Source organism: Elaeis guineensis, chromosome 8, assembly GCF_000442705.2.
Source record: "Elaeis guineensis isolate ETL-2024a chromosome 8, EG11, whole genome shotgun sequence".
NCBI classification, from domain to species: Eukaryota; Viridiplantae; Streptophyta; class Magnoliopsida; order Arecales; family Arecaceae; genus Elaeis; species Elaeis guineensis.
The window spans coordinates 138,744,002-138,769,186 of NC_026000.2; the positions used below are offsets into that span (position 1 = coordinate 138,744,002).

Genomic DNA, 25,185 nt, shown 5'->3' on the forward strand with positions numbered 1-25,185 from the left:
TCCTGAGAAGGTCCAAGCGACCACGGGCACCACGACGTCCTTGTGGGACTTAGTCTTTTTTAGATTTGTACTTAGTATTTTTGAAACTTTTATTGTACTATTTTTTGTATGCTTGACATTTTTATTCTATTTAATATTATTAATTATTAATTTTATTTTATATTATTTTATTTCAAATGATCGGATATTATGCTTTGTGGATATGATTACACATACTCTAATATGTCTCAAAACATTAGGAGAGAAAAAGTTATGCTAAAAGGACTATAGAAATTATAATATAAATAATAATAGTATATCGGATAATTTAATTATGAGATGAATCAGACCGCACCGGTACATCTCGATCTTGAAAAAATTTCGAATTAAAATTTTTATTTTTTTAAATTCAAAATTATAATTTTTATTTTTTTCTCATTTTTTTGATATTTTTTTTGATATTTTTTATTTTTTTAACCCCCACAAATTTTTTTGAGATATTTTTTTAAAAAAATTAATTTTAAATAAAAAATAATTTGAATTTATGTTTTTTATTTGAGTTAACATTTGAATTTTTATTTTTTTCTCATTTTTTATTTTTTTGTTTGGAATATTTTTTAAAAAAATAATTTGAAATGGAAAAAATAATTTAAAATAAATAATAGGAAACGATGTGGTCATGATAAAACGTCCCGTTTTATCGATTTTGCATCATCCTCATAAATAAATTATAAATAAAATTATTTAAATAAATATATTTTTTTTTATATTAATTAAGAAAAGAACTCCATGGAAGGCAAGCGTGCAGCACTCGGCACAGCGTTTCTAAAATCGGAGTCGGGGTCAGGCAACGCCTTCGCCTTGCCGAGTCCTACAAAGTCTGGACTCTGGAGCCAATCCAAGAACCAGAGAGCGGTCTAGGTCAATGGAGCCCCGGCTGGTGGCGGCTCTCGTCTCCTCCCTCGTCACCCAAGCCCTCCTCCTCCTCCTCCTCCTCTCGTTTTCCTTCTCCTCCTCCTCCTCCTCCTCCATCCCTTCTTCTTCTTCTTCTCTTCTTCCCAATCTCCTCTCTCCTTCCTCCTCCTCTCCTCCTCCTCCTCTCCTCGCCCTCCTCTTCCCCCACCTCGCCGCCTTCTTCCCTTTCCTCCCCCGAAACAGGAAGCGAAAGCGTGAGCGCGACCAGGAGCAAGCGGAAATCGAGGCAGATGACAAGCGAGGAGGCGAAGAAGAAGAAGAAGAAGCGGCGCCGTGCAGCAGCAGCAGCAGGAGCAGCTCCATCGTTGCCAGCCCGGACCACTTCCGGCTTTCCTTCCGGATGTCCGCCGCCACCTTCGAATGGCTCTCCGGCCTCCTGGACCCGCTCCTTGACTGCCGCGATCCCGCCGGCTCCCCGCTCCGCCTCCCGGGCCCTGCCCGCCTTGCCCTCGCCCTCGCCCGCATCGCCTCCGGCGCCCCCTACCGGGACCTTGCCGCCCGCTTCGCCGTCCCCGAGACCGCCGCCCGCTTCTGCGCCCGCCACCTCTGCCGCGTCCTATGCACCAACTTCCGCTTCTGGCTCGCCTTCCCCGCCCCGCCCGACCTCCGCCCCGTCGCCGCCGCCTTCCGCTCCCTCGGCCTCCCGGACTGCTGCGGCGCCCTCGCCTGCGCCCGCTTCGACGGCTCCGTCGCCGCCCAGATCGTCGCCGACGCCTCCTCCAGAATCCTCAGCATCGCCGCCGGCTTCCGGGGGGACCGTAGCGATTCCAGCATCCTCCGGTGCTCGTCGCTGTACAAGAATGCGGAAAGGGGCCGGTTGCTTGGGCCCGATCAGTACCTGGTCGGGGATGGGGAGTACCCTCTGCTCCCCTGGCTGATGGTCCCCTTCGCCGACCCCGTCCGCGGCTCCTGCGAGGAGGATTTCAACGCCGTGCACCGGTCCATGAGCCGCCCCGCCCTCAGGGCGGTCGCCAGCCTCAGGAATTGGGGCGTGCTCGGCCGCCTGGGGGAGGAGGAGGATGCCAAGGCGGCCGCCGCGTGCATCGGCACCTGCGCGATACTCCACAACGTGCTGCTGATGAGGGAGGACTACTCCGCTCTCGCGGACGCGACGAGGGAGTGCCCAGCGACGCCGGAGCACGCTGGTGGCGGGGAGGACGCTGGATTGGAGGACTTTACGGCTGAGAGGAACGCCTTCGTGGTGCGGAGCACGTTGGCCGTGAGGGCAAGGGCGATTCGCGATGCCAGCCGCCATTTGGTGTGTCCGTGACTGCTGGTGGTGCAGCAGCGCCAAAATGGGATGCACCGGGGGAAATTGGTGTGTGTTCTTTGTCACTCCTAAATTCTTTCGATTGCATGCTGTATACTCTGATCGCATATCAGCTTCTCTATTTGAACGATTCGTGTTTATCTCTTAACAATCGGGGAAATGAAAGAGATTGTTTGCTCCAATAAAGAGTGTTTGCGATGCTCTTGTCGGGTTCATAATGCTGTTTTCCCTTTTTCTCTGAAAAACTATGCAAATGGAAGTGTGCTATTAATGTTTACTTGTTTTTCATGAAAAAAAAAAAGAGAGGAAAAAACAGCAGATTTAGTTTTTTTTCATCCTGTCTATAGTGGAAAGGGTTTATTACACTTTCTTTGGAAATCTTAACATATATAATGCAAAACATACGAATGGAAGTTCAAGGTACATCACTTTTTTCTTGTCATGTGATTTTCTCTCTACTGGATTTGAAACAATTTGGGAGTGTTTTTTATGGCATTCAAAAAGAATGACCAATTATTCAAGAAAGACACCAACCTTACCTGTTTTATTAGCATATGCCGTCCCAGGATAAGGTATCTTCAAGTGTTTTTTGATGGGATGATGCCAATGACTATAGGGACAGTGTTTTAAGGAAACAACGAGCATCCTTTGCTGCAAACCGACAACCACACACGGAATGTTACAGCGAAGATATCGAGACTTTGGGGGTGATTGCATTTGCACAAACAAGTGGTTTAAGCTCAATGATGTGGCTTCTCATTCGATCAAAAATATTTGCGAGCACCTAATCGATCACCTTAACAATTTGGTGAGAACCCATAGACAATTCAGAAATGAATTCTTATTCTTCCTTAAGGAACTTTATGTAATACAAGTGTCTTCAAAGGGAAAGCAATATTGGGACTGCAATGTTAAGGTCTATGTTGATCAGCAACAGTGCCAAGTCGAGGAAGGACTTAATTCTGAATCATCAAAAGGGAGATCCTTTTATTTTAGTGAGGTTACATTTTTAATCTTGAGTGCAACTAATTGAAGCTTCATCATCTTTTCTTTTTTCTTTTTTTTTTTTTCCATTCTTCCTTTTGCATATTTTGAGGGATAATGTTTTTATGATCAGCTGTCCTTCTCTTAAAGCTATATGTCCACACACAGCCTCATCGCTTGGTTAGTTGATAACATGAGGGCCCCATAGTGACAAAGAAACCCTGGATGAACATCCAGCAAAATAATTGCATAGATGTGAATGTAAGCAAAACCTTGCTGCATATATGTATGCAGGGTTGGCTTTCCAAATCCTACATAGACAAGAACATAAACTTCAGGCATAAAGGCACGGCATCACACATCATAACTGAGTGAAGAATACGACATTCTTGGAGTTGAGATTGCATGTTTAGAAGCTGCTGCTGAACTGATTTTAGACTTTACTTCTAAACAAATAGCACTGCAAAAATGTTAAGTTGATCTGTAAACATGCCTTTACTCATTTTCAAGTTTGATAAGTTCAGTGTGTGATTTTCCATCCATCTTTCTACTTAGAGACTGCCTAAGAAAGTCTCCATATCTGATCTTTTTGTACCTGACATTCTGTTTGCTATCAATTGTTAATTTTAATGGTTCAATTTCTACATCATCATTTGGACAGATGAATGAAGCAATCGAAAACCTTGCCTTGCTCTCATTAGTCATCGTTCTATGCTCAATGCTTTTGTACCTTCCATTGCTCAACACCTAACAACCAAAATTGACAATATGACAACTGTCACAATTTGATTGTGATATTGCTTTAGTGCAACCTTCTCCAATAAAACCTCAATAGTATCATGTTAAAGTACTATGTATTCCAATGCAAAAAGAAAACTGCGAACATGTTAATCCAATAGTCAAACACACTCACATGAATGTGCATGTGCTTTCTTGCACATGCACACAGAAGCACGCACAAGCATGCATGTGCGCATACACATACACACACATTTATTCAAAGTTGGGCTTGAAAATTGATGAACCATGCTGGTGATCATGATCTGCAATTTCTAATTTTTTTTTAAAAAAGATCTTATATTTTATAAGTTTCTTACTTATCCACCAAACACAAATTAGAAGGCATACATAGTGCGTGGAAATGTATTATCAGGCACATAAATTTAGAATCCAAATAGTTTATTTCGATCTTTACATTTTAGAGCACCTATAAATCAGTATTCATGTTGCGCCAATATAATTCATTGGTATATATATGTTGCCTCTCTCTTTAAACAATATTTTTGAGCTAAAGAGAGTACATGTTGCAAGTTCACCTACAAAAGTTCAACAACACTAGATGTTGGTAATATAAATTTAAGAGGAGTGTAACAAAAAGGTTATGTGAAATACACCTTTATGGTTCTCTCACAAATGTTCACCCATATATTCATGATGCACACACATGTAATGCAAACATATTAGAATAGCAAGGGATATGATTATATAGATACAAACAATTTCTCATTGAGTTTTATTTCATTGATTGCTTCCACATGCTAGCCCCAAGTCAGATGTAAAAAAAATAGATATTTGACGTTAGGCCAGTATGTATAGTCATAAGGCAAATGGTGAACCACAAAATAGATTCAAATATGATTTACTTGAAATAGTATTAAAGGTAATTCTTCATAGAAATAACATTTGAATACCTAGAAAATGTCACCCAACTAAATGTTTTAGAAGCCTCTCATGTATGTTGTAAAACAAGTAATCCAATAACTAATGGCTAATTAAAGTTGGCAATGCTAGGAAGTATGAGTTAGCTATTGTTAGCTCAGGTTGTGTTTGGCATCATTGTCACTTTTCTTTTTTTTTTTTTAAAGAAAAATGGAAGCAAGAATTTAATTTTTATTTTTTTCAGATTTTTGACAACAGAAAATATATTTGGTTTACTCTTTTTCTTAAACAACCAAGGCCCGTGATGTGGTCGAGGATGAGGAAGAGATAGGGGATAGGATCGGCGATGTGGTCAAGGACAAGGAAATGCTCCACATTAGGTGAAGAGGTGGCCGAGGGAGCAGCCAAGAGAGAGGGAGGATGATGGGACCAGAAATGTGACTGGGGATGAGGAAGAGCTCAATGTTGGGCGAAGAGGTGGCCGAGGGAGAGGCAAAGGGAAAGGGAGGGTGAGGGAGCCTCGATGCGGCTGAGGATAAGGAAGAGCTTGACATCGAGAGGAGAGGTGGCCGAGGGAGTTGCAGAGGGAGAGGAAGGTGGGATGGGACCAGTGATGCGGCTAGGGATGAGGGAGAGCTTGGTGTTGGGCAGCAAGGTGAGGAATCAGCAAAGGGAGAGGGAGGGAGGATGGGGCCAGTAATTTGGATGGGGATAAGGTATAGCTTGGCATTGGGTAGAGAGGTGGCTAGCAAGGCCCGGGGAGTTGGAGCGGTCGAGTGGGGGCAACAGGGCTAGGGCCGAGGTCCAGTGGAGAGGGGGTGAAAACCCAACTATTAAAAGTGGAAGTAAAAATTTTTCACTTCCACTTTTTCTAGAAATAATGGGATTTGTTTAAAAAAATAGAAATAGGGTAACGAAACATGTTTTTGCATTGGATTCTATGTTTCTATTAGTAAAAAAATATGCCAAACAAGGCCTTAGTTGGTTGGCACCCCTCTTCGATGAGCTTACTTTTGAGGGGAGGTCTAGTGTTTAAACTTTGGTAGTGACATGCTACCACCTTATGGTTCAAAAACACATATATTATTGAATATATGTGAAGGATAGTGAGCCAATGATCAATCACTATGTTTTTTTTATAACTAGAGTAGGTTGTGTCTAGATTGCATAACATAGATATAGTACCCCAGCTCCATAGCCTCCATCACCCTTGCTTAGCAAACAAGAACTATATACTAGTCAACATTGCCAACCTAAGTAGCTAGGACAAGACCAAATTGTTATAGTTCATTGGTTTTGTAATATTTTTGACACATTATTATCACTAAGGCTAATTAATTTCGCAATGTAAATTCTAGCATGAGTTGGAAGAACCATGTGCCAAATTGATTTGTGTTGCTTATCATGACAGTAATTAGAACAAAAAAATCAAGGATGTATAAAAAAAATTGATAGTGTTTATAATGACAAAACTTCTTATGAACTATCGTAGCGCACCAGCCAGCAACAAATAATCGATGCAGACAAAGATGGGCATATGAATGCCCCCATCATCCAAATAAAATTTTGAGAATATACAAACACAACAATAAAAAATACTATATTATTTCAACTCAATATAATAAACTTCAAATATATAGTTTGCAGCTGAATTTAGTAACACTTGATTCTATAATATTTCATGACATCCGAGAGAAATGTCTTAAGTAAATAAATTTGAGGGATTGTTAAGAAATTTATTTAAAGGAAAAATTACTTGAAAGTTCCATGTCTTTCAATGCAGAAAGAAAAGTGTGAACATGTTAATGTTGTAGCTGTTAAACACAACCCCATGCATGTGCGTATGCTTTCTTGCTCATGCAGATAGACACACGCATGAGCATGCACATGCATGCGGCGCACACGCACACATGCATTCATCCAAAGATGGGCTTGATAATTGATGTACCATGCTACTGACCATGATCTGCAATTTCCAAAATATAAGCAAAGATATTATGTTTTAGAAGTTTCTTACTATGCATCCAATGAACACAAATTAGAAGGCACCAGTTAAGATACAGTGCGAAAATATAGCATCAACCACATAAATTAAGAAACCAAATAATTTATTTTGATCATGACATTTTATAGCACTTATAATTCAATATTCAACTATTTCGAATCAATCATAAGGGAGTCAAAGCATTGTATCATGCCACTGGAATTTTACTATTATGACCTCTTAGTTGATAATTATTAAATTTTAAGAACATTTATTTTTTAGTATCTATGACCTTAGATGCACATCATGTTTAACAATGATGATTTGATTCTACAATAGTAGGATTAAAACCTACTGATTCCCTGATATTGTTCTAGCCCAACATGCTATTATTACTATACCATTAGGATTCTCTAATATGGCATGTTGTGGTTAATTAACATATGACTTGTTATGCAGTTCATAGAACAATATATTATATATGTATACATGGAGTGTGTTTTTGTATGGTTACGCAAGTGTGTATATGCATGCACACTCATGTGTGCATGCTTGTGCACGCACATAGAGAGAGAGAGAGAGAGAGAGATCTGATATAATCCTAATTGAAAGATTGTAACCCTGTAACTATGATCCTATTAGTACAAGATACATGATGTCAGGGATGGAACTAGGAACCGGTGGGTCCTGGCTCCTTGATCCATCCGCAAGATTCAAAACCCTTTTTAAGCACTGTTTCTTTCAGTATTTTTGATTTTGTTCATATACCTTTCTTCCTTAATGCCATGTCTCCTCCTCATAAAAGTAACCTCTGTAACCACTCCCCCCAACCACCACCAATCTTCCGATTATATATCTCAAATGGTTGGTTCCAGTTTCTCCTCTCCTAATCTGTGGTCAAACCTCTTTACATGATTAGGGACAACCATTCCTCCCTCAACCTATTTTGGATTTAAACTGCTGTAATATTTCTTTTTGAGAAAAAACTGATACAATAAATTTAAAAGTAGAAAACATCCTTATCAAGATAGAAAATATGAAATCTTTTTCTACTGGCATTGCAACTTCTTGTTCCCGTTCTCGCCTGATGTCGAAAGGATGTGGGTCCGGTGGAGCCACTAAACACCATAAGGAGGGAATATAGGCGACTTGAAGAAGTTGGTTTTATTTGAGGGAAAAGAATGACAATTAGACCTTAACACAGGAAAGGAATAGATAGATGGATGGTCACCCTACCTGATTGAAATGAATCAGAATCTGTTCATCTCAATAGTGTAGCCAGCCATAAAATCAAGACCGACGCTCAATTGCAACAGAACCAAGGAGGTTGTAAAACTAAATTTCATTCTATAAAAGTTTGAGAATTACTTGATACTCTCCTTGTGCATTGTAGACCCAATTACTCACTTTCCTATATTTCTAAAACTATATCACTTCTTTCTCTTTTTCGCTCTCTTTGACCTACATTCCTTTTCTCTCAGTCTTATTTTCTGCCATGGCTATACCAAATATGGAGGTTCCAGTCTCTTTTTTATCAATGCATGAACTTAGAATAATTTCTCTCTTAATCTAGCACCTTACTAGAAACTGTTAAAGATTACCCTTTTCTTTTCTCTTTCTTTACAAACCATGCAATTTAATATAACATATCATTATTTGGATTCTACTGCATGAAGCAAAATAGAGGCTCTCAATCCAATTCATTCTTGTCTCAAAATAGTAACAGTTTCACATCCTTCCCCTCAGTTTATTAGAAAACAGAAAATTAATAATTTATATATTATCGAATATGTTGTTATAATTTTCAGTTACTACTGTTTTATGGCCTTTCGAACTGTCTCTATTCCTGCATGATGTCCTTAGTGTGACAATCCATTCCATTAATCATGTACATTTTTCAGAATTCCTACAAGAAGATATTTTTGGGGTATACAGTTGAGAAACCATGCTGTCGACCATGATCAACACATCTTAAAATACATACAGTGGAAAATGTAGCAGGACTTGGGAGTGTCTGAGTTTAAATCAAAAAATTTTAACTTGCTATTTTTAGTGACCATCTTGTGACCACCCAGTGCATAAGTGAGAAAAGTGCAAGATGTTACATCCTTTTGGTTGTCTTAATCATTTTGAAATCAACATTCCAAGTTTCAAATCCAGTAAGTTAAGTTGCTTAATCTGGAGTAAACTCATGATGAGTTTGAAGCAAGCTTCGATCTCCTCTACACTATAGCCATCAGTCTGTATCTGCTAATTTGCAATTTTTTGCATCCTCTACCAGAATTTGACTGATTAATGAAGTTATTGGGAACTTACCTCAGTAAGTTCTCCAAGATTCAGCAGAAGTACCACTTTGAATTTTTAAGGACATTACCTCAATAACATCTCCAACATTCAACACAAAAGCATCTGGTAATGGTTCGACAGGCACCTAACCACTGGAATGCCTGATTTGGAGGCCTGTAACACTATCATCTTGCAGAAGTACAGTCAAGGTGCTAGTATCTGATTGCGGGCTCACTCCAATTACTTGATCTGGCCTACAGCAGGTTGGGTAATGGTTGATACGCAAAGTTTGCATCACCTCATTGTGCAGTTTTAGCAGGTCATCCTTTTCCATTCCCATCAGCAAAGATAGACTTGCAAAGAGTTCCTGTCCAACCCTGTTTGCTTCCATAGAGTATACTTCCACAGCATTTCTGTTGGTGTGACAAAGCGAATTAATAGTAAGAAAGAGTATCACAAAACATTCGGCATGAGTAGGTTCTCACATTATATTAAATTTTGTTGTTGAATGATAGAATGATAAACTACCAGATAATCTGTACAATCAGCATTGCAAAAATTTTCAGAAGTTCGTTTAGAGTTATTAGTGTTTTTCTTTGGTGATCACAAGAAACTTGCTTTTATCTCCTGTCATGTTGAGATAAGATTTTTGAATAGTATTTATCTGGTTGATGCATGTACTAGTATCCAATATTCTAACATTTTTTTGGTGACCTGCCAAAGAATCATCAGGAAGCTACAAAATATGCCTTCAGAAATGAACTATGTGAGAGAAAACGGTTGAGATATCATACATGAAATCAGGTGGTGTCATAGGCCAATATTCTAATTTCCTGAATCTGGTTGGGTAGACCACCATAACTAACACATCTGCCCAATCCAGTTTCTGTTTTTCAGAGACCACATAGACTTGACCATACCCTTGAATGTCATTCAATGCCATTGAATATTTCTTCTTCTGTTCCAATGGAAGCTCGAAAAACTTGGCTGCAGCACATTTCACATTTTGCAGTGCTTCTGTTGCTATCCCATGGTTAATTATCTGGAGTGCCATCAGCTAACTGGATCAGTATATGTGCAGAATGGCTAAAAGACTAAACGATACTATTGCAAACTGTCATTCAAAATATCATGGCATATTGTTTACTGGAAGAGTTTTTTAAAAGAGTTGCACTACAAATATCAAAGGTTGCCTCTTATACTGCATAACTGAAACTTGAAGGTGCATGGATACTGCAAGGATCAACTTTTCAGCTGGAGGTACTATATGTTTTGGTTAGTATTGGTCATGGAAATGGAATTCATGCTTATGGAGCATCGTTCATCTAAATTATGCTTTATCATTTTTCTTCTCATGTTGTCATGTTGTTTGCATCAAATTCATGCATTTGTTGCTTTATTATGCCCAATGTAGATATACAAAATTCATAGTTTTGGATTTGAAACATGGGAGCTTAAATTATTTCTTGTCGATGAAGACTTTGTTCTGATATTGCTCATGAGTTGGACAGCTAGTTTAAAAGATTATTAAGAGACTTGTTGATTTCATGTACAATACACACATCCATTGGTTGTCCAAGTGTCTACATATAACTCAGTATATGTGTTCTGATGGCATAAATCGTTATGTAATAAGACTAGGCTCATTGAAAACATAGCTTCCTTAGGTGTTCTTGTTGACTATCAAAGCTATGGGTAAACATGCAAAACAATTATCAGAAAGCCTTATTTGTTTGAGCCACTTTTGATCTTTTCACATCACCAGATGGATAAAACTGTTGATCAATAGTGTCAGTGATGGTGATCAAGTTGTATCACTTTGCAGGTGCTAGGTTCTGAATGCTTATAAGATGAAACATACTAGGGTTGTGTTTGATGCCTTATATATTTTTATGCAGGTTCGGATTTGTCAATGATAGTCTCTAGTTTAGGGGTTGAATTGCTGAAGAGATATTTATTAGTGCTTCGGAACTTTATGTTTCTTTGCAGTTCTCTCAAATTAGTTGGTTGGGCTGCATAGCTAATAAAAGATAGATCCTTATCTTTTACAGCAAGTTCTATTATTTGTTGAAGCAATCCTATCTAAAACTAGGATTCTCTTCACATGCATTGCGTTGGAAAACTGGAAATGTGATAGATGGAGTCATGAAGAGAATAAAGTTCCAAAAAGGAAAACATCAGGATTGTTAAGTTGTTATTTAGTTAATGAATTGTCCTTGTGATGATGTTTGGTAACTTTCGAGTCTGATTTGGAAGTCTACATTATATGACAGCAGCTTAATGGCAGATCTAGATAGAGAGAACCTAAAGGGGCATTTTAATTTTAAGAAAAGCTTGTTCAAAATGTTAGTATGCTACTGTACATCATTTGAAAACTTAAAAGCATAGTTTATTTAAAGAATTCTTGAAAATTAAAGAGGAGGAGGTTCATTTTCTTGTTATCTCAAACATGTAGATATCAAAGTTCACCTTTAGTAATTCTTGTTTCACTTCCGTTGGAATCGTTTGTGTTTTATTATGCATTGTACTTTCGCAAGGAGTCAATGTCCTATGTATTCTTCTGATGATATAATGGAGAGAATTTTCTAATTTGAAGTTTGTATTGCTTCTATGAACCATTCTATGATCATGCATCTGTTGGTTTTGTATGTTTGTTTTCACAGACTTGATTTATTTGTTCAATACAACTTTTGGCTTACAATAGAGGGTTTCAAGATTAGTTTTAATATGCCCCAGCTTGGTTAAAAGCGGACCAGGACAGATACTTATGATGGATTTGGTCTATCTATCGAGGCTCTCTGAACATGTGGGGATGGATATTGATGGTGGGGGACCCAACCAACCTAACCCAAAATTTGTGCAAATTTAAAAAGAACCCCCAGCCAATATTAGTCTAAATTCTTTCCAGCATACCTGAAAGAACCCCCAGTCCCTGCAAGCCACATCAAGTTGGTTCAGCTCATCCTTGTTGCCACTTGAAAGCATTGAGAGATCGATGACAGGTATTGCAGAGGAGAGATGAGAAAGAATTTTATCTGTTTCTGTGCATTCTTTGTTCCTCACATATTTTTCAGGAATGGATGTAGGATCCCTCACAATCTCTTGAACACTCTCAACAGGGAGAGAGATTCCCCAGCTGGGCTTTTCTTCCTCCCTTGTGCTAACATTCTCAACCTCAACTCCCATCTTCTGTCTCAAAGAGGTAATTGAACACCTGTCATCTCTTGAGCACATATGCTTACATATATATAGATGTGTGGTTAAATTATTATGGAGAAATTAGCTGGCAGTTAACTACCTAGAATCTCCTTCATGTAGCCTGCAGATGATTCCTTGCTTGTTCAGGTTGGATTTTCTTGATGGAAGTTAATGGGGATTTTGTCTGATTTCTCTTTGGCTGTGCTGATAATTAGGCATGGAAACCTCCAAATGGGACTTCAGATTCTGTTCCATTCACATCTGGCCAACTCATGTATTTAACTCTGAAAGCAACTCCAGAATTATTTGGTGATCCTTCTTGGGATAATAATTCACATACATGACTAAATTTACTGATGCTTGCACGAGAATGCCCACCATTAATTCATTGTGAAAGTAGTTTCTAGGAACTCCCTTTTTTTCTGCAGGAAAGTTTCTTAGGTTTCCCTGAAAAATAATTTCTATTATAGTTTTGGTTTTTATTTTTGGTAACACATTGTTGTTTGGTTGATATATGACAGCCTACTCACGTGATATTTCAGGGTATATTTTATGTGATTTGGGTTCCATAGGTTAAAAATGACTTGTATAGGAGAAAGATTTGTAGCACTGATATATTTTTTTTCACCATAGTTATTATGATGGAACAACACATTTGTCATATCACAACAAGCATACAGAATCACATTTGCAACCATAGAGCGCTATCACAGTATGTGTTCTTCGATGCCTTTCTGTACTTTTAACTTGGTTTTTGTCATGTATATATAAAAATGCTTTACCTTATGACTTGCTTTTAAAAATTGACTAGTGGATTCAAAGGGACCGAGAGAGACCTTCACTGGCTGGTTGATATCAAGAGGCAATCTTGTTCTCTCTGAGAAGGCTTTAGCTTCTCTTAAAGATGACATGATCTCAGAATTCTTTGTGCCTTTCGCTTTTTTAAATTTTTCTTGTGATGTACAGGCATTCTTTATAGAAAGTGGTTTTTAGAGCCCGCTAACTCTTCATTTTTATGCAACAATTGGTAAAACTCAGATCAGGACTGTCTGGTTGCAGGTATTATTTTAAAAAAAAATGAATCTACTTAGTATTTATTTGCTTAACCATGATTGTTGATCTACATGGAGGGAGGGATTGATGCATATGGTGATTACCATAACATCACAGTAATGAATCATGTAGTTTAAGTGTCCGTGCAAAATCCATAACTCATGTTTGTTTCATGTTGGACATCTAGATATTCCATTAGTAAATCATTACTGGATTTGGTGGAACAAAAAAGATAGCAGAATTAAGTTGTTTGATCCAGTTTTTAGTGAAAATAATTTATTTTGTTGTGCTTGAAATCCTGGCTTGTATATATGTCTCTTATTTGTGTTTGTTTAGTGGATAGCATTTTTTCTTCCCAGATGTTCTTTTGCTTTTTTGGATTTTCATAATAAACTAGCATATGTGCCACGCAATGCATGGGATATGATTTTTCTTCCTTTTCCAACTGTTATTGAAATGTAATATAACAATATAACAAATTATAACAAAAAGAAGGCTTCAATAGCTAAATTTCAGTAGTACATTACTTGTAAAGAATAGGAACAAAAAGAAAAAAACACAGAATTTTCATCTTCGAATTCATGAATTATCTATAAAGTAGAAGCAATGGGGAAAAGTCCATTATTGATCACTGAATCACAATGAAAACAAATCCATAACATGAAAAAAGAAAAACAAAAGCATAGGCCAAGTTTAAAAAAATCATTAATTTGTAGTAATCTAGTACAACAAAGGTAAATCATCATTAACATACCAGTTTAAAAATTATAGTGAAGCAGAATCCAAATACGATATCTCTTCAAAAACAAATCAACAGCAAAATGACAGGAAGATAAGCAAAGTTCTAACAATCATTAAATCAAGCACAAACCTGAAAATGATTCAATACAAGAAGGAATTAATTTAATGGACAGAACCAAGACTCAGACATTGAAAGGGCACAGCTCCTTAAATTCCAGGCAAATCGATCAGAACAAAAAGACAATGGAGAAGAAAAAGGATATAATTCATTTGAAACCAAATTTAATGTGAGAAGGATTGAATTTGATATAGTGAATCAAGACTCAGACACTATAATGGTGTAACTCCTCAAATGCCAACCCAACCAATAAAGCTATGATAATTTCAAATTCCAAACCAACCAAAAAGAATAATCAATAATTTTCCATCATTAATACCGGTGTCCATATGACAATGGTGGACTTTAAATATCAATCTGAAGTAGAAATCAAATACAATATCCCTTCATAAACAAATCAATACCAAAAGATAGGAAGATACAATCATTAAATCAAACACAAACAAGGAAACAAATTCGATACGAGAAGAATTGAATTTGATAGAGTGAATCAAGATTTGGACATTGAAAGTGCATAACTCAAATTCTAAGTCAACCAATTAAAATGATGAGACACAATAGAGAAAAAATGGATAAATTCATTTGGAATTGAATCCAATAAGAGAAGGATTGAATTTGATGCAATGAGCCAAGACTTGGACACTGAAGGGACATAACTCAAATTCCAAGCTGACCAATCAGAACCATTAATAATTTTTCATCTTTAATACTGGTGTCCATATGGTGAATGGAGATCTTGACATACTGAGATTCCATTTTATATATGTATAATAGATAATAGGTTCAAAGTGTTTATTTTTTCTTTTTTTTTTGGATTTGAGATTGATATCCTCCTTTTTCAACCTAGTTTGGTGCTCATTCCAGGTATGCAGTGGGGCAGACATCAACCTTGGAATACATACTCCGGTAAGGAGCTTTGGCTTATCCAAGGAGCAAGATTGTGATAACAATGTTAATGAAGGCTGAGGTCAATTTCTGGTCGAGGATTCGGATTCACAGGCATCAAGGGAGGTGCTTGTACTTTGTTGAGGTTTTACACACAACCACTAGTGGGGCCAATGAAAGCTTAATGTTGCTGCATGTCATTTTTCTGCAGTATGTTTCAAGGAACAATGCACTTGGTCATATGCATATATATAGATATACATATTGTTGGAGAGAATCCATAAAAGAAAACTCAAAATTTTCTTAAGAGTTTTCTCCAAAACATTTTTAATCTTGTTTTTAATTTTATCATTTAAATATTTTAATCTTTTCATTATCATGATTTTAATTTCTGATCGTTGGACTCCTAATTATCAACGATCATATGCATTAAATCTAATTTTTATTTTATAACCGGTAGACTCTGTAATAAAGATTCTGACCGTTGGACTTCTTATTAAAGTCCTTGATGGGTCAATAAAAGACCCAACGGTCATAAACGGTAAACGATCATAAACGGTCGTATTGATTGGCTATAAAAAGGCCTCTTAGGATCTTATCTAGTAAGCCATCCAAGAGCTTTTTCTTCTTCTTTTTAAGCTTTTTTTTTCTACTGCAATATTTCTTCTTTTTCTAGGTGCTGAAAGAGTCTTCATCAACCTCCATGATTGTGCTCGTAGGCGGAGGATCCCGATCGTATCTTGGGATGGTTTTTCCAAATATTCTGCATGAGGGACGGGAATACGCCTTAGAATAGTATCCAACACGCCTCCAAATTTGATTAATTTTATGTCTTGATGTTCTGTATGTTATTTATAATTTTTCTATAATAAAGCTTGTTAGTTTATTTAGTTTTTTAAATCATCTTAGAAATTCTTTATGTTATGGTCTAACAATCTAAGGCATATTTGTTTGGTTTCTAAACAATTTACTGTTGTGTATTCTTTATCTTGAGCCTATCTTTGAGTATTTTATGGTTCAAGTCTTTATTTTTTAACGCTAGACTATCGGATCTCAATAGTTCAGCTGCGTGGTCAGATTCATTTAGTTATTTCCTTTGCATTAAATTTTTTGATCAGCCATATATATATATATATATATATATTTCTATAATAAAGCTTGTTAATTTATTTAGTTTTTTAAATCATCTTAGAAATTCTTTATGTTATGGTCTAACAATCTAAGGCATATTTGTTTGGTTTCCAAACAATTTACTGTTGTGTATTCTTTATCTTGAGCCTATCTTTGAGTATTTTATGGTTCAAGTCTTTATTTTTTAACGCTAGACTATCTGATCTCAATAGTTCAGCTGCGTGATCAGATTCATTTAGTTATTTCCTTTGCATTAAATTTTTTGATCAGCCATATATATATATATATATATATATATATATATATATATATATAATCAGGGTTGATTTCTTAATAGGATCGGATAGCAACATTTAGAAGTTTGTTCAGGTCCATGATTTAGGCGTGTCTTCTTTTAGGGTCTGGGTTCAAGTTATTAAAATGACTGTAATCCTGCAACCCACTGTTTATTGGGCTGACCTAGAATGATTGATGAGCAGGGTGATTTGCATTCCGTAAGGCACAATAAATGGACCTCCACAAGGCCACGATATTAGTTTTATGCTGAGGAAGACAACTAGGTAGAAGTGGCTAATGCCCAACTTCAAGACCCTTGTTGGTGCCTTGGCTCTTCCCTTTTGAGGCAATCAATTAATTCGGCTATCAAACCGATTTTCAAACTTTAAATTGGTCAGACAAGGGCCAGCCAAACTAATTTGCAGATATCCAGTTCTTATTGGCTTTCATGAATCTTAATGTTTTTAGTTGTTAATAAATCCAAAATAATTGATTCATGCATGCTTGAATAGTTTTATTTAGTGTGCCATAATGACTAATCTGGCATATTGGTCCATATTTTAAATTATGGTAGATCAGGGAAGTTAATTTGGTCATACTAGGTGTATCTCTTCTTTCTACGAGATTATTATGGCTGAATATTGTTGGGGCACTGAGGCTTTAGCTCATTTGAATTTAAATGAGAATGTTTGATTCTGGACATGGCCAATGATTGTAGGCACAAAGGTACTGAATTGGGTCTATTTAATAGTTATTGCTATCTTAGGACATTACATATAGTTTACCTGATGTGTCCATCATTTGTGGCTGACTGTACTTAAGGAATCTAGTGAAGTTTCCTGTATCAAAATTGATAAAGTTTTGGCAATTTATGATGTACCATTGTTCTTTTCTTTTCAAAATATGGGAGACATCGGTACTATATTTGAAATGTTAGGATTTGATGTCTCGAATTCGATTCACAGGAGAAAAATCTAAGACGGAGAAGCCCGCAAGAGAAATCATGATGTGGCGGAGGCCTGGAGACGCAGCACGCGGAGGCTCGTAGCATTGTTCGGCCTGCAGGCAAGTGCAGGTCCGTGGGACGCACGGCTTAGGCTCGCAGCGTGAGGCCCAGTGCGGGCACGCAGTGCACGTGCAGGGCCCAGTGCAGGCGTGCAGTGTGTGCCGGGCACAACCAGGCGTGTGGCCCAGCACGGGTGTGTGGGCGGCCTGGGCATGCATGGGCCCGTGTAACGCGATCCATGGTGGATCGTGGGAGGAGATGCGGTCCATGCACGGTGCATGGACCAACCATGCGGTTCACGTGCGGTTCATGTGCGTTTCTCACTCGTTTCGTGCAGTTCATTGGTGGTTCACGCATTGTTTTGCGCGATCCAACGGTCGACAGCTTATGCGGGCTTGATCGGACGGTTCTGATAGTGGTTCACGCGTGATGGGGTGCGATCTGACGGTCAGAAAGGCTTGCGGTCATGATCCAATGGTCAAGAAAGGTAGTTGACTCCTATTGAAAGCCCGATTTCGAGCTAAAGTGCTTTTTTTAGTCTATGAAAAGGCCCTGACGGCCTGAAAAAATAATGTAGCAACGACAGAGGTTTTAGGTGGTGGCTAAGACTATCAAGAAGCATCTAGGGATTTCTGGGGATCTTGGTTCAGCAGACCTGAGTCTCCTTGGAATTTTTGTGAGAGCTTTTGTAAAGGATGAGAGGTGAGAGCTTCTTATTGAAAGAGAGAAGTTTACGAGAGTTGAGAGTGTGTGATCTTTTTTATAATTATTTTTTTTCATAGTAAATTTTTGCATGCTTTGTGGAGGTAGATCTTGGTCTAATCCACGTCTTTGATTGTCTTTTTTATTTCTTCTTTCTTTCTGCCGCAACAATTGGTACCAGATCTCCAACATGAAATATATTAGAAACAAGCAAGAATTCAGCAACTAGTGGATATTGGGTATTTGCACTTCCATCACATCACATGCATATTTGATATACTGTTCACTTCTATATTTTTTTTTATGAGTTTAGACATGCACCTGTCGCTATAGTGCATTGCCGGTGCAATATAACTGCTAGTAGGTATTTATGTTAAGCACTGCTTGTTAGTCATTATTTGATATTACTATTACTTTGAAAGAATCATTAATATTATTGCTATTTTTATTGTAATTTTTTTCATTTTAAATAGTTAAAAAGAGTAACTACATATGTAGCTTGTTACCATATGGGCAATCCCTTGATCAGGCTATTTGCCTGTTGCTGCTTAAATCGGTCAAGGTCGGATGACGGATATCTGATTTTCGTATAGAGATGCTGACACTGAAGTGACCTGCAAAACAAGTACCAAACTGAAGGTTGTGGCTCCGACGAGAATCCTCCGACGCTTAAATCAGAAAAACAGAGAACAAAAGAGCAGCAACGGATTTCTGAGAGAGATTTGATTTGACTTATCTGAATCCTCGGGGATTGTTTATATAAAAAAATATCGGACAGCTGGGTTATTAGCTGTGAGATCGCACGATATCGAGATTGTCAGATTGTTGGATATGTCAAACTGGACGAGATAATTCAGCCCTTAATCATTTCCGTAAGATTAGACGAGACGGTTATGCTGGATCTTATCTATTCGGGATGGATAGCTGTCTTACATGATGAAGTGATAAATCGGCTGAGGTAGCTCAGGTTAGACTTCACAGATGTTTCAGCTCAATAGAGAGACGGATTTAGCTCATACGATGGTCAACGATCGTGTTAATGACCTAAGAGTTTGAAATGCTCTGTGATGCAGTGCCGATCCGAGGTGCTCACGGTAACCATCGTAATACTACCCTTCTACTTTTGAGTTGAGAATCAGGTGAAGGGAGTACTCCAAAATCCCTCATGACATCAACTGAATACGACTGACGCGGATGGGCATAACTGATGGGACCACTTAGACGATGGTCCTTTTGAGGTTTTAATTACTTTACGGTGGTTTTTCATTTTCTTCTTTCTTTACATTTGCGCTTTGAAGGCACAGGTAGCCACAGATCTTCTCTCATTATGATTTCTCGGGATAAGATAGATTCACAGCGCGTGAAGAGACTTGAGCAAATCCTGGCTCGTAGGAGACAGGTCTTGGTTTCGGTTGCTGAAATGGAATCCGCGATCAAGGAAGAAGAACATGTCGCTCCTGTCGTTGAACTCATGTCCCCACCATTGGAAGCTGTAGCGCAGGCTTCCCCAAAGGAAGTTGCAGAATTCTGTGGCGTTCAGAAGGGAAATGCTCGACGTCGCCGCCTTCATCTAGGGCTTTAATGATTGCAAGGCCCGTCTGCAGAAGATAATGTCGCATCTAGAACTTCACGGCATACAGGCTGGCAGTACCGATGAAGAGGTGGAGATCTCAACGGATGAAGATTGAATAGCTCACTCGGATGGTGAGGAGGCGAAGTCCTCGATGGACGAAGATCGAACCAGCTCACCTGGTCGATATGATGTTCCATCGATTGTAGCGGGACGTCCCTCATCTTTTTTCTTATTTTGCTCTCCGTCTCTCATCTTCCTCTTCTTCCTCTTACCTTTCTTGTTTTTTCTCTTGTTCGCATGACACTGCCCGAAGTAATCGTCCTTTCTTTGTAAAGCGTATATCAATTTTTTCTTGGTAAAGATTTTAATAAAAAAAATGCTTGGTTTTCGACTTCAAATTTGTATCTGTGAATTTTGTATGAATTTTGCTTGGCTTGTAGAGAATTGCTCGGCTCATAGAGAACAGCTCAGCTTGTAGGGAACAGCTCAGGCAAATGCTTAAATCAACGTGAGGAGATGCTTACTGCTCAGCTTAGCATGAGTTCTAAGTAGCTTAGCTTTAGCATAACTGAGGCGTCATAATAATCATCTCAACACTTCAACATTACCCCCTATTCCTGAGTCTGAAACAATGCTTCAGGTAGAAGGAATGCTTGTTGAAATGCCTTTGGCTATATGTTGTCTGTCTCCTTTTCTTCTGAAGAGGCAGTGTGTGCCGGCGGCGATTTTGTGCCTATGGCATTTAAGGTTCTTCAGTGACATTTTGAGGTCTGATTAGTTATCCCTCCAGGGGTTCCCTAAGGGTCTCTCTTCACTTCTCGAATGACTTGGGCTCTGCAGGGGTCTTGTAAGTTAATCCCGCCTCGGAGTCGTTGAGATCTTTTGAGGGTCTAATAAGTTAGCTCTCACGAGTGGCATTTTGTGCTTGCAGCATCTAGTATTTTTCGTCTTCGCGTGAGAGGCAATGTGTGCCAGTGGTGAGCTTGGGTCTGCGACATCTTGCACTCGATGGCTTTTTGAGGGTCTAATTAATTATCCTTCCAGAAGTTTCCTAAGAGTCTCCCTCTGCTTCTCGAAAAACTCAGGCTCTGTAGGAGTCTTGTAAGTTAGTCCCACCTCGGAGTCGTCGAGATCTTCTCGAGGGTCTGATAAGTTAGCCCCCACGAGTGACGTTGTGTGCTTATGGCGATCTTGTACCTGCAGTATCTAGCACTTCTCGTCTTCATGTGAGAGGCAATGTATGCCAGCGGCAAGCTTGTGCTTGCGGCATCTTGCATTCTCAGCGATCTTTTAAGAGTCTGTTTAGTTATCCCTTTGGAGGTTTCCTAAGGATCTTCCCTCGCTTCTCGAATGACTCGGGCTCTGCAGGGGTCTTGTAAGTTAGCCCCGTCTCGAAATCGTCGAGGTCTTCTCGAGGGTCTAATAAATTAGCCCTCACGAGTGGCGTTGTGTGCTTGTGGCGATCTTGTGCCTACGGCATCTAGCACTTCTCGTCTTCGCACGAGAGGCAATGTGTGCCAGCGGCGAGCTTGTGCCTGTGCCATCTTGCACTCTCGATGGCCTTTTGAGAGTCTGATTAGTTATCCCTCCGAAGGTTCTCTAAGGGCCTCCCCCCGCTTCTCGAACAACTCGGGCTCTATAGGAGTCTTGTAAGTTAGCTCCGCCTCCGAGTCATCGAGGTCTTCTCGAGAGTCTGATAAGTTCTCTCGTGCTAGTAGATCGTTGTTATAGTTCAAGATCTCAAGTAGGAGGAAGAGGCGACTCTTGGAGGACTTGAACGCTCATCACAAATTGATGACCCTGCAAATTTATTTTCATGAAAAATAAAATATTATTACATCATTGGTAATATATGCGAAGGTTCGCCAAGTTCAAATTGGAGTCTGTCGAGCTGTTTTAGCTTATGAGTTCCTATGTGTTGGTTTATCTGGGTACATGATCTCCCAAATGGAATTGGCTTTGAGCAGCTTATCGACCTTCTTGGTTATAGTTTCTTGACGCTCTTGGACAAAACTCCACTTCTTTTGCTTCACCGGCAGACAAGTTGAGTGCACCCTTAGGTGATGGGATATCACCTCAGAATCAATATCGGACACTTTGTAGCAGTCCAGATGAAAAGATCCGCATTCTCCTGCAAAAGATTAGTTAGTCGCCATTTAGTTACCTCATATGGACGTGAGCTGATTTTCACCATCTTGCTCGGATTCTCCTCTTTGGATGGTTGGGGGCGTCCGTCAACCAGGCCCTCCTTAGAATCCGAGCCCATCGGAAGCCCCAGATAACCCCCAGTAATCATATGGATTTCTCCTCGGACGGGTCGCTTTTCGTCTGCCACTTACTCTCTGACCTGCTGTCGCTCCTGTCGTGCTAGCGCTTGCTGCGGCTGATGCAGAAGGAGAGACTGTTGAGGCAAAGGGGGTGGCTACTGAACTCTCGGAGCTCGATGCTGAGGGGTTGCTCTCTGTACAAAATGATTTAGCCGTCTCTGCCTAACAAGTTTTTCGATCTCGTCGCGAAGCTGGTGGCAGTCCTCAGTGTCGCGACCCTGGTCACGATGATAAAAGCAGTATTTATTCAGATCTAGGCGACGTTCCGACCTCGTTCTCATTAACTGAGGCACAGGTAACTCAGGCCTCACTTGTAACAACATCTCGCTCTGAGGGAAAGTCAGAGACGTATAGCTATCGTACTGCCCAGACGGTGATGGTCGCCGAACCCTTCTCGGATGACTCTGGGATCGATGACTTTGACCGACGACTTTGACCCTCATTATTCCACCTCTGGGGTAGGGATCGGGAGCGTAGGCGATTTTTCTCTACTAACCTCGAATGGCGCTCCTTGCTGGATCCCGTCGTGGCTGAACTAGCAGGAGTATCATCGACAAAGGCCTCTTTCATGTGGGCATACTTCTCCACATGGGCAAGCATATCCAAGAGATTTCAAGGATAAGTTTTAATTAATAATTTTTTCAAGTCGTTCTTCGGCAGACCGCTCATCATTGCGGCTATCGCGGTCGACTGGTCGAAGTTTTGGACCTCCAGGATAGCCATATTGAATCTATTCATGAAGGAGCGGATTGACTCGCCCTCCTTTTACTTGATGGTATAGAGGTAGTCGGACTGCTTCTACTATCGTCGGCTGCTGACGAAATGGCCGATGAAAGACCGGCACAGATCTTCAAAGGAGTGGATTGACGTCGGCCTCAAACTCGAATACCACTGCCGAGCGGCCCCTTTAAGGGTTGGAGGGAACGCTCGACAGAGGATTGCATCGATACTCCTTGAAGGTGCATTGCTGTCTTGAAGGTCTCCACATGATCGATGGAGTCGGTGGTCTCGTCGTAGACCTCCAACTGAGGCAGCTTGAAGTACAAGGGGAGCGACTCCTACACAATCCTCGGAATGAAGAGCGGTTGCTGTTATACCTTTTGTAAGGCAGCGTCGAGGGGTCATTATTGTTGAAGGCTTTTTTTATTTTCTGGCCTAATTGCTGACCGAGCTCCTGAAATCGTCTTTCGAAATCAATCTCACAGATGGTACCAGCCTCGAAGAATAGAGGAGATCGGCGTCTGGGGGTTGAGTCATGGTTCGATTGTGGGTTTGGAGATCGTCGCTTGGCCGGCTGCTGGGCTTTAGGGTGACTTTGATGAGTCAACCTCTTCTTCAGACTTCGAGGAAGCGCCAGCAGCTCTGGTTGAGGTGATGGTTGCGGAGCCACAGTCGAAGCAGGATTTTGGAGAGGCGCCACTGTGGAAGGCACAGGCAGCACCATCGAGGGAACTGTATGACGCACCGCTGTAGGGGGTGCAGGGACAATCTGGGGAGGCTATGGTGCCGCTTGAAAGGGCGCAAGAAAGATCTGGACCGCTTGAATTGCGGTCGTCAGATGTTGAACTTGTAAGAAGAGCTGACCAAATTGGTCAGTCGTGATTGGCATCGATGGGGCCGGTTGAATCGGTAGAGGGATTTTCGGTGCCACGGTTGAACTTGATTGTCGACCTGGCTGGCCGCCTGTCGGAAAGCGACGGCATTGGAAAGTCGAAAAGATGTCCGTCTTGGAGCCATGAATGCGAATGTAGGTCTTCCTCTATCTGTTGCTGCTTAAATTGATCAAGATCGGATGACGAACATCTGGTCTTCGTGTAGGGATGCTGGCACTGGAGTGACCTGCAAAACAAGTTTCAAATCGGAGATTGTGACTCCGACGAAAATCCCCGATGCTCAAATCAGAAAAGCAGAGAACAAAAGAGCAGCAATAGATTCTCTGAGAGGGATTTGATTTGGCTTACCTAGGTCCTCGGGGCTCTGCTTGTTTATATAGAAAAATATCGGATAGCTAGATTGTTAGCTGTGAGATCACACATCCCGAGATTGCCGGACCGTTGGATATGCCAAACTGGATGAGATAATTCAGCCTTTAATCACTCCCGTGAGATCAGGGGAGATGGTTACGCCGGATCTTATCTATTCGGGATGGACAGCTGTCGTACATAATGAAGGATAAGTCGGCTGAGGCAGCTCAAGTTAGATCTCGCGGATGTCTCAACTCAGCAGAGAGATAGACTCCTCAGCTCATACGATGGTCAGCGGTCGTGTTAATGATCCGAGAGCTTTAAATACCCTATGATGCAGTGCCGCTTCGAGGTGCTCACGGTAACCACCGTAACAACCTGCATATAGTAGTTGCCTTTTAAAGCAATTTGTAAATTGCTGATATTATTTGCTTGCTATTTCATTATAATGGCCATCTTATAATGAAAGCAATAATTAATTAATGACTTTATGCTGATCATACTAAAACAATATTTTCAAAACTAAATCTTTATACCAATCTAATTAAGTCTGATTTGTCTGAAAATAGATTTTATGAACAATGAATAGATAAAATTATTTCATTACCTTCCATTTATTCATATTATAAATGCTCCTTGTCAACTCAAGCTTCTGGTAACGTAGCAACGTTCACTTGTCATACTTTTTTAATGACGGACAAGGAATGGTTTGACAATTCTGATTCATTTCTAGTACTAGGTCAGCGGTTATCAATTAAAGTAAGTAGTTCCAGTGGTAGTGTATGTTGTGCTTTATCAGTGGCCAGGCTTTGACTATTAGTTCCTATAAAATAATTAGGTAATTATATATATATATTAGCCATTAATTCATTGTTAGTCTCAATTAAGGAAAATAGATGATATAACCATTTTAGCAACAAAGACATGCAAACATTAAAATGCAGGATTACAAGAAAAATTGTTTTGAAATGTAAAGAATTGGGCTTTGCCTAATAAATATGTTAATATTTATGATTAATACATATGTTGATATGTCTACATAAATCAATATGAATGATTTGTTGCATAAATGGG

The 25,185-nt window shown here is 39.7% G+C and overlaps 2 protein-coding genes across 16 annotated transcripts; one reads left to right on the forward strand and one right to left on the reverse strand.

Annotated features, from left to right (window-relative positions):
- Positions 1-786: 786 nt before the first annotated feature.
- LOC105049474 (protein ALP1-like) lies at positions 787-16,032 on the forward strand. 15 transcript variants are annotated; one of them, XR_012143309.1, is made up of 8 exons: positions 787-2,272; positions 10,360-10,412; positions 11,874-12,139; positions 12,257-12,339; positions 12,969-13,047; positions 13,147-13,394; positions 15,112-15,342; positions 15,809-16,032. XR_012143309.1 is itself a non-coding variant. In XM_029265858.2 (2 exons), the coding sequence occupies exon 1, from the start codon at positions 905-907 to the stop codon at positions 2,222-2,224; it is 1,320 nt and encodes a 439-aa protein (XP_029121691.2). In that variant the 5' UTR covers positions 787-904; the 3' UTR covers positions 2,225-2,272; positions 10,219-10,353. The 15 variants fall into 15 exon arrangements, 3 of the variants coding, with proteins under 3 accessions (XP_029121691.2, XP_073117873.1, XP_073117872.1); XR_012143314.1 differs by lacking the exon at positions 13,147-13,394; XR_012143308.1 differs by lacking the exons at positions 12,969-13,047; positions 13,147-13,394 and having other exon boundaries at positions 11,801-12,139.
- On the reverse strand, positions 3,359-12,323 carry LOC105049503 (protein LATERAL BRANCHING OXIDOREDUCTASE 1). Its single transcript, XM_073242813.1, is given in 7 exon segments — positions 3,359-3,519; positions 3,577-3,668; positions 3,804-3,955; positions 6,828-6,833; positions 9,226-9,550; positions 9,932-10,179; positions 12,051-12,323. Coding segments are annotated over 7 exon segments (1,257 nt in total).
- Positions 16,033-25,185: the final 9,153 nt, after the last annotated feature.

Excerpts from the sequence above, each read along its gene's own strand:
- LOC105049474 (XM_029265858.2), top strand. The coding sequence starts at position 905 with ATGGAGCCCCGGCTGGTGGCGGCTCTCGTCTCCTCCCTCGTCACCCAA.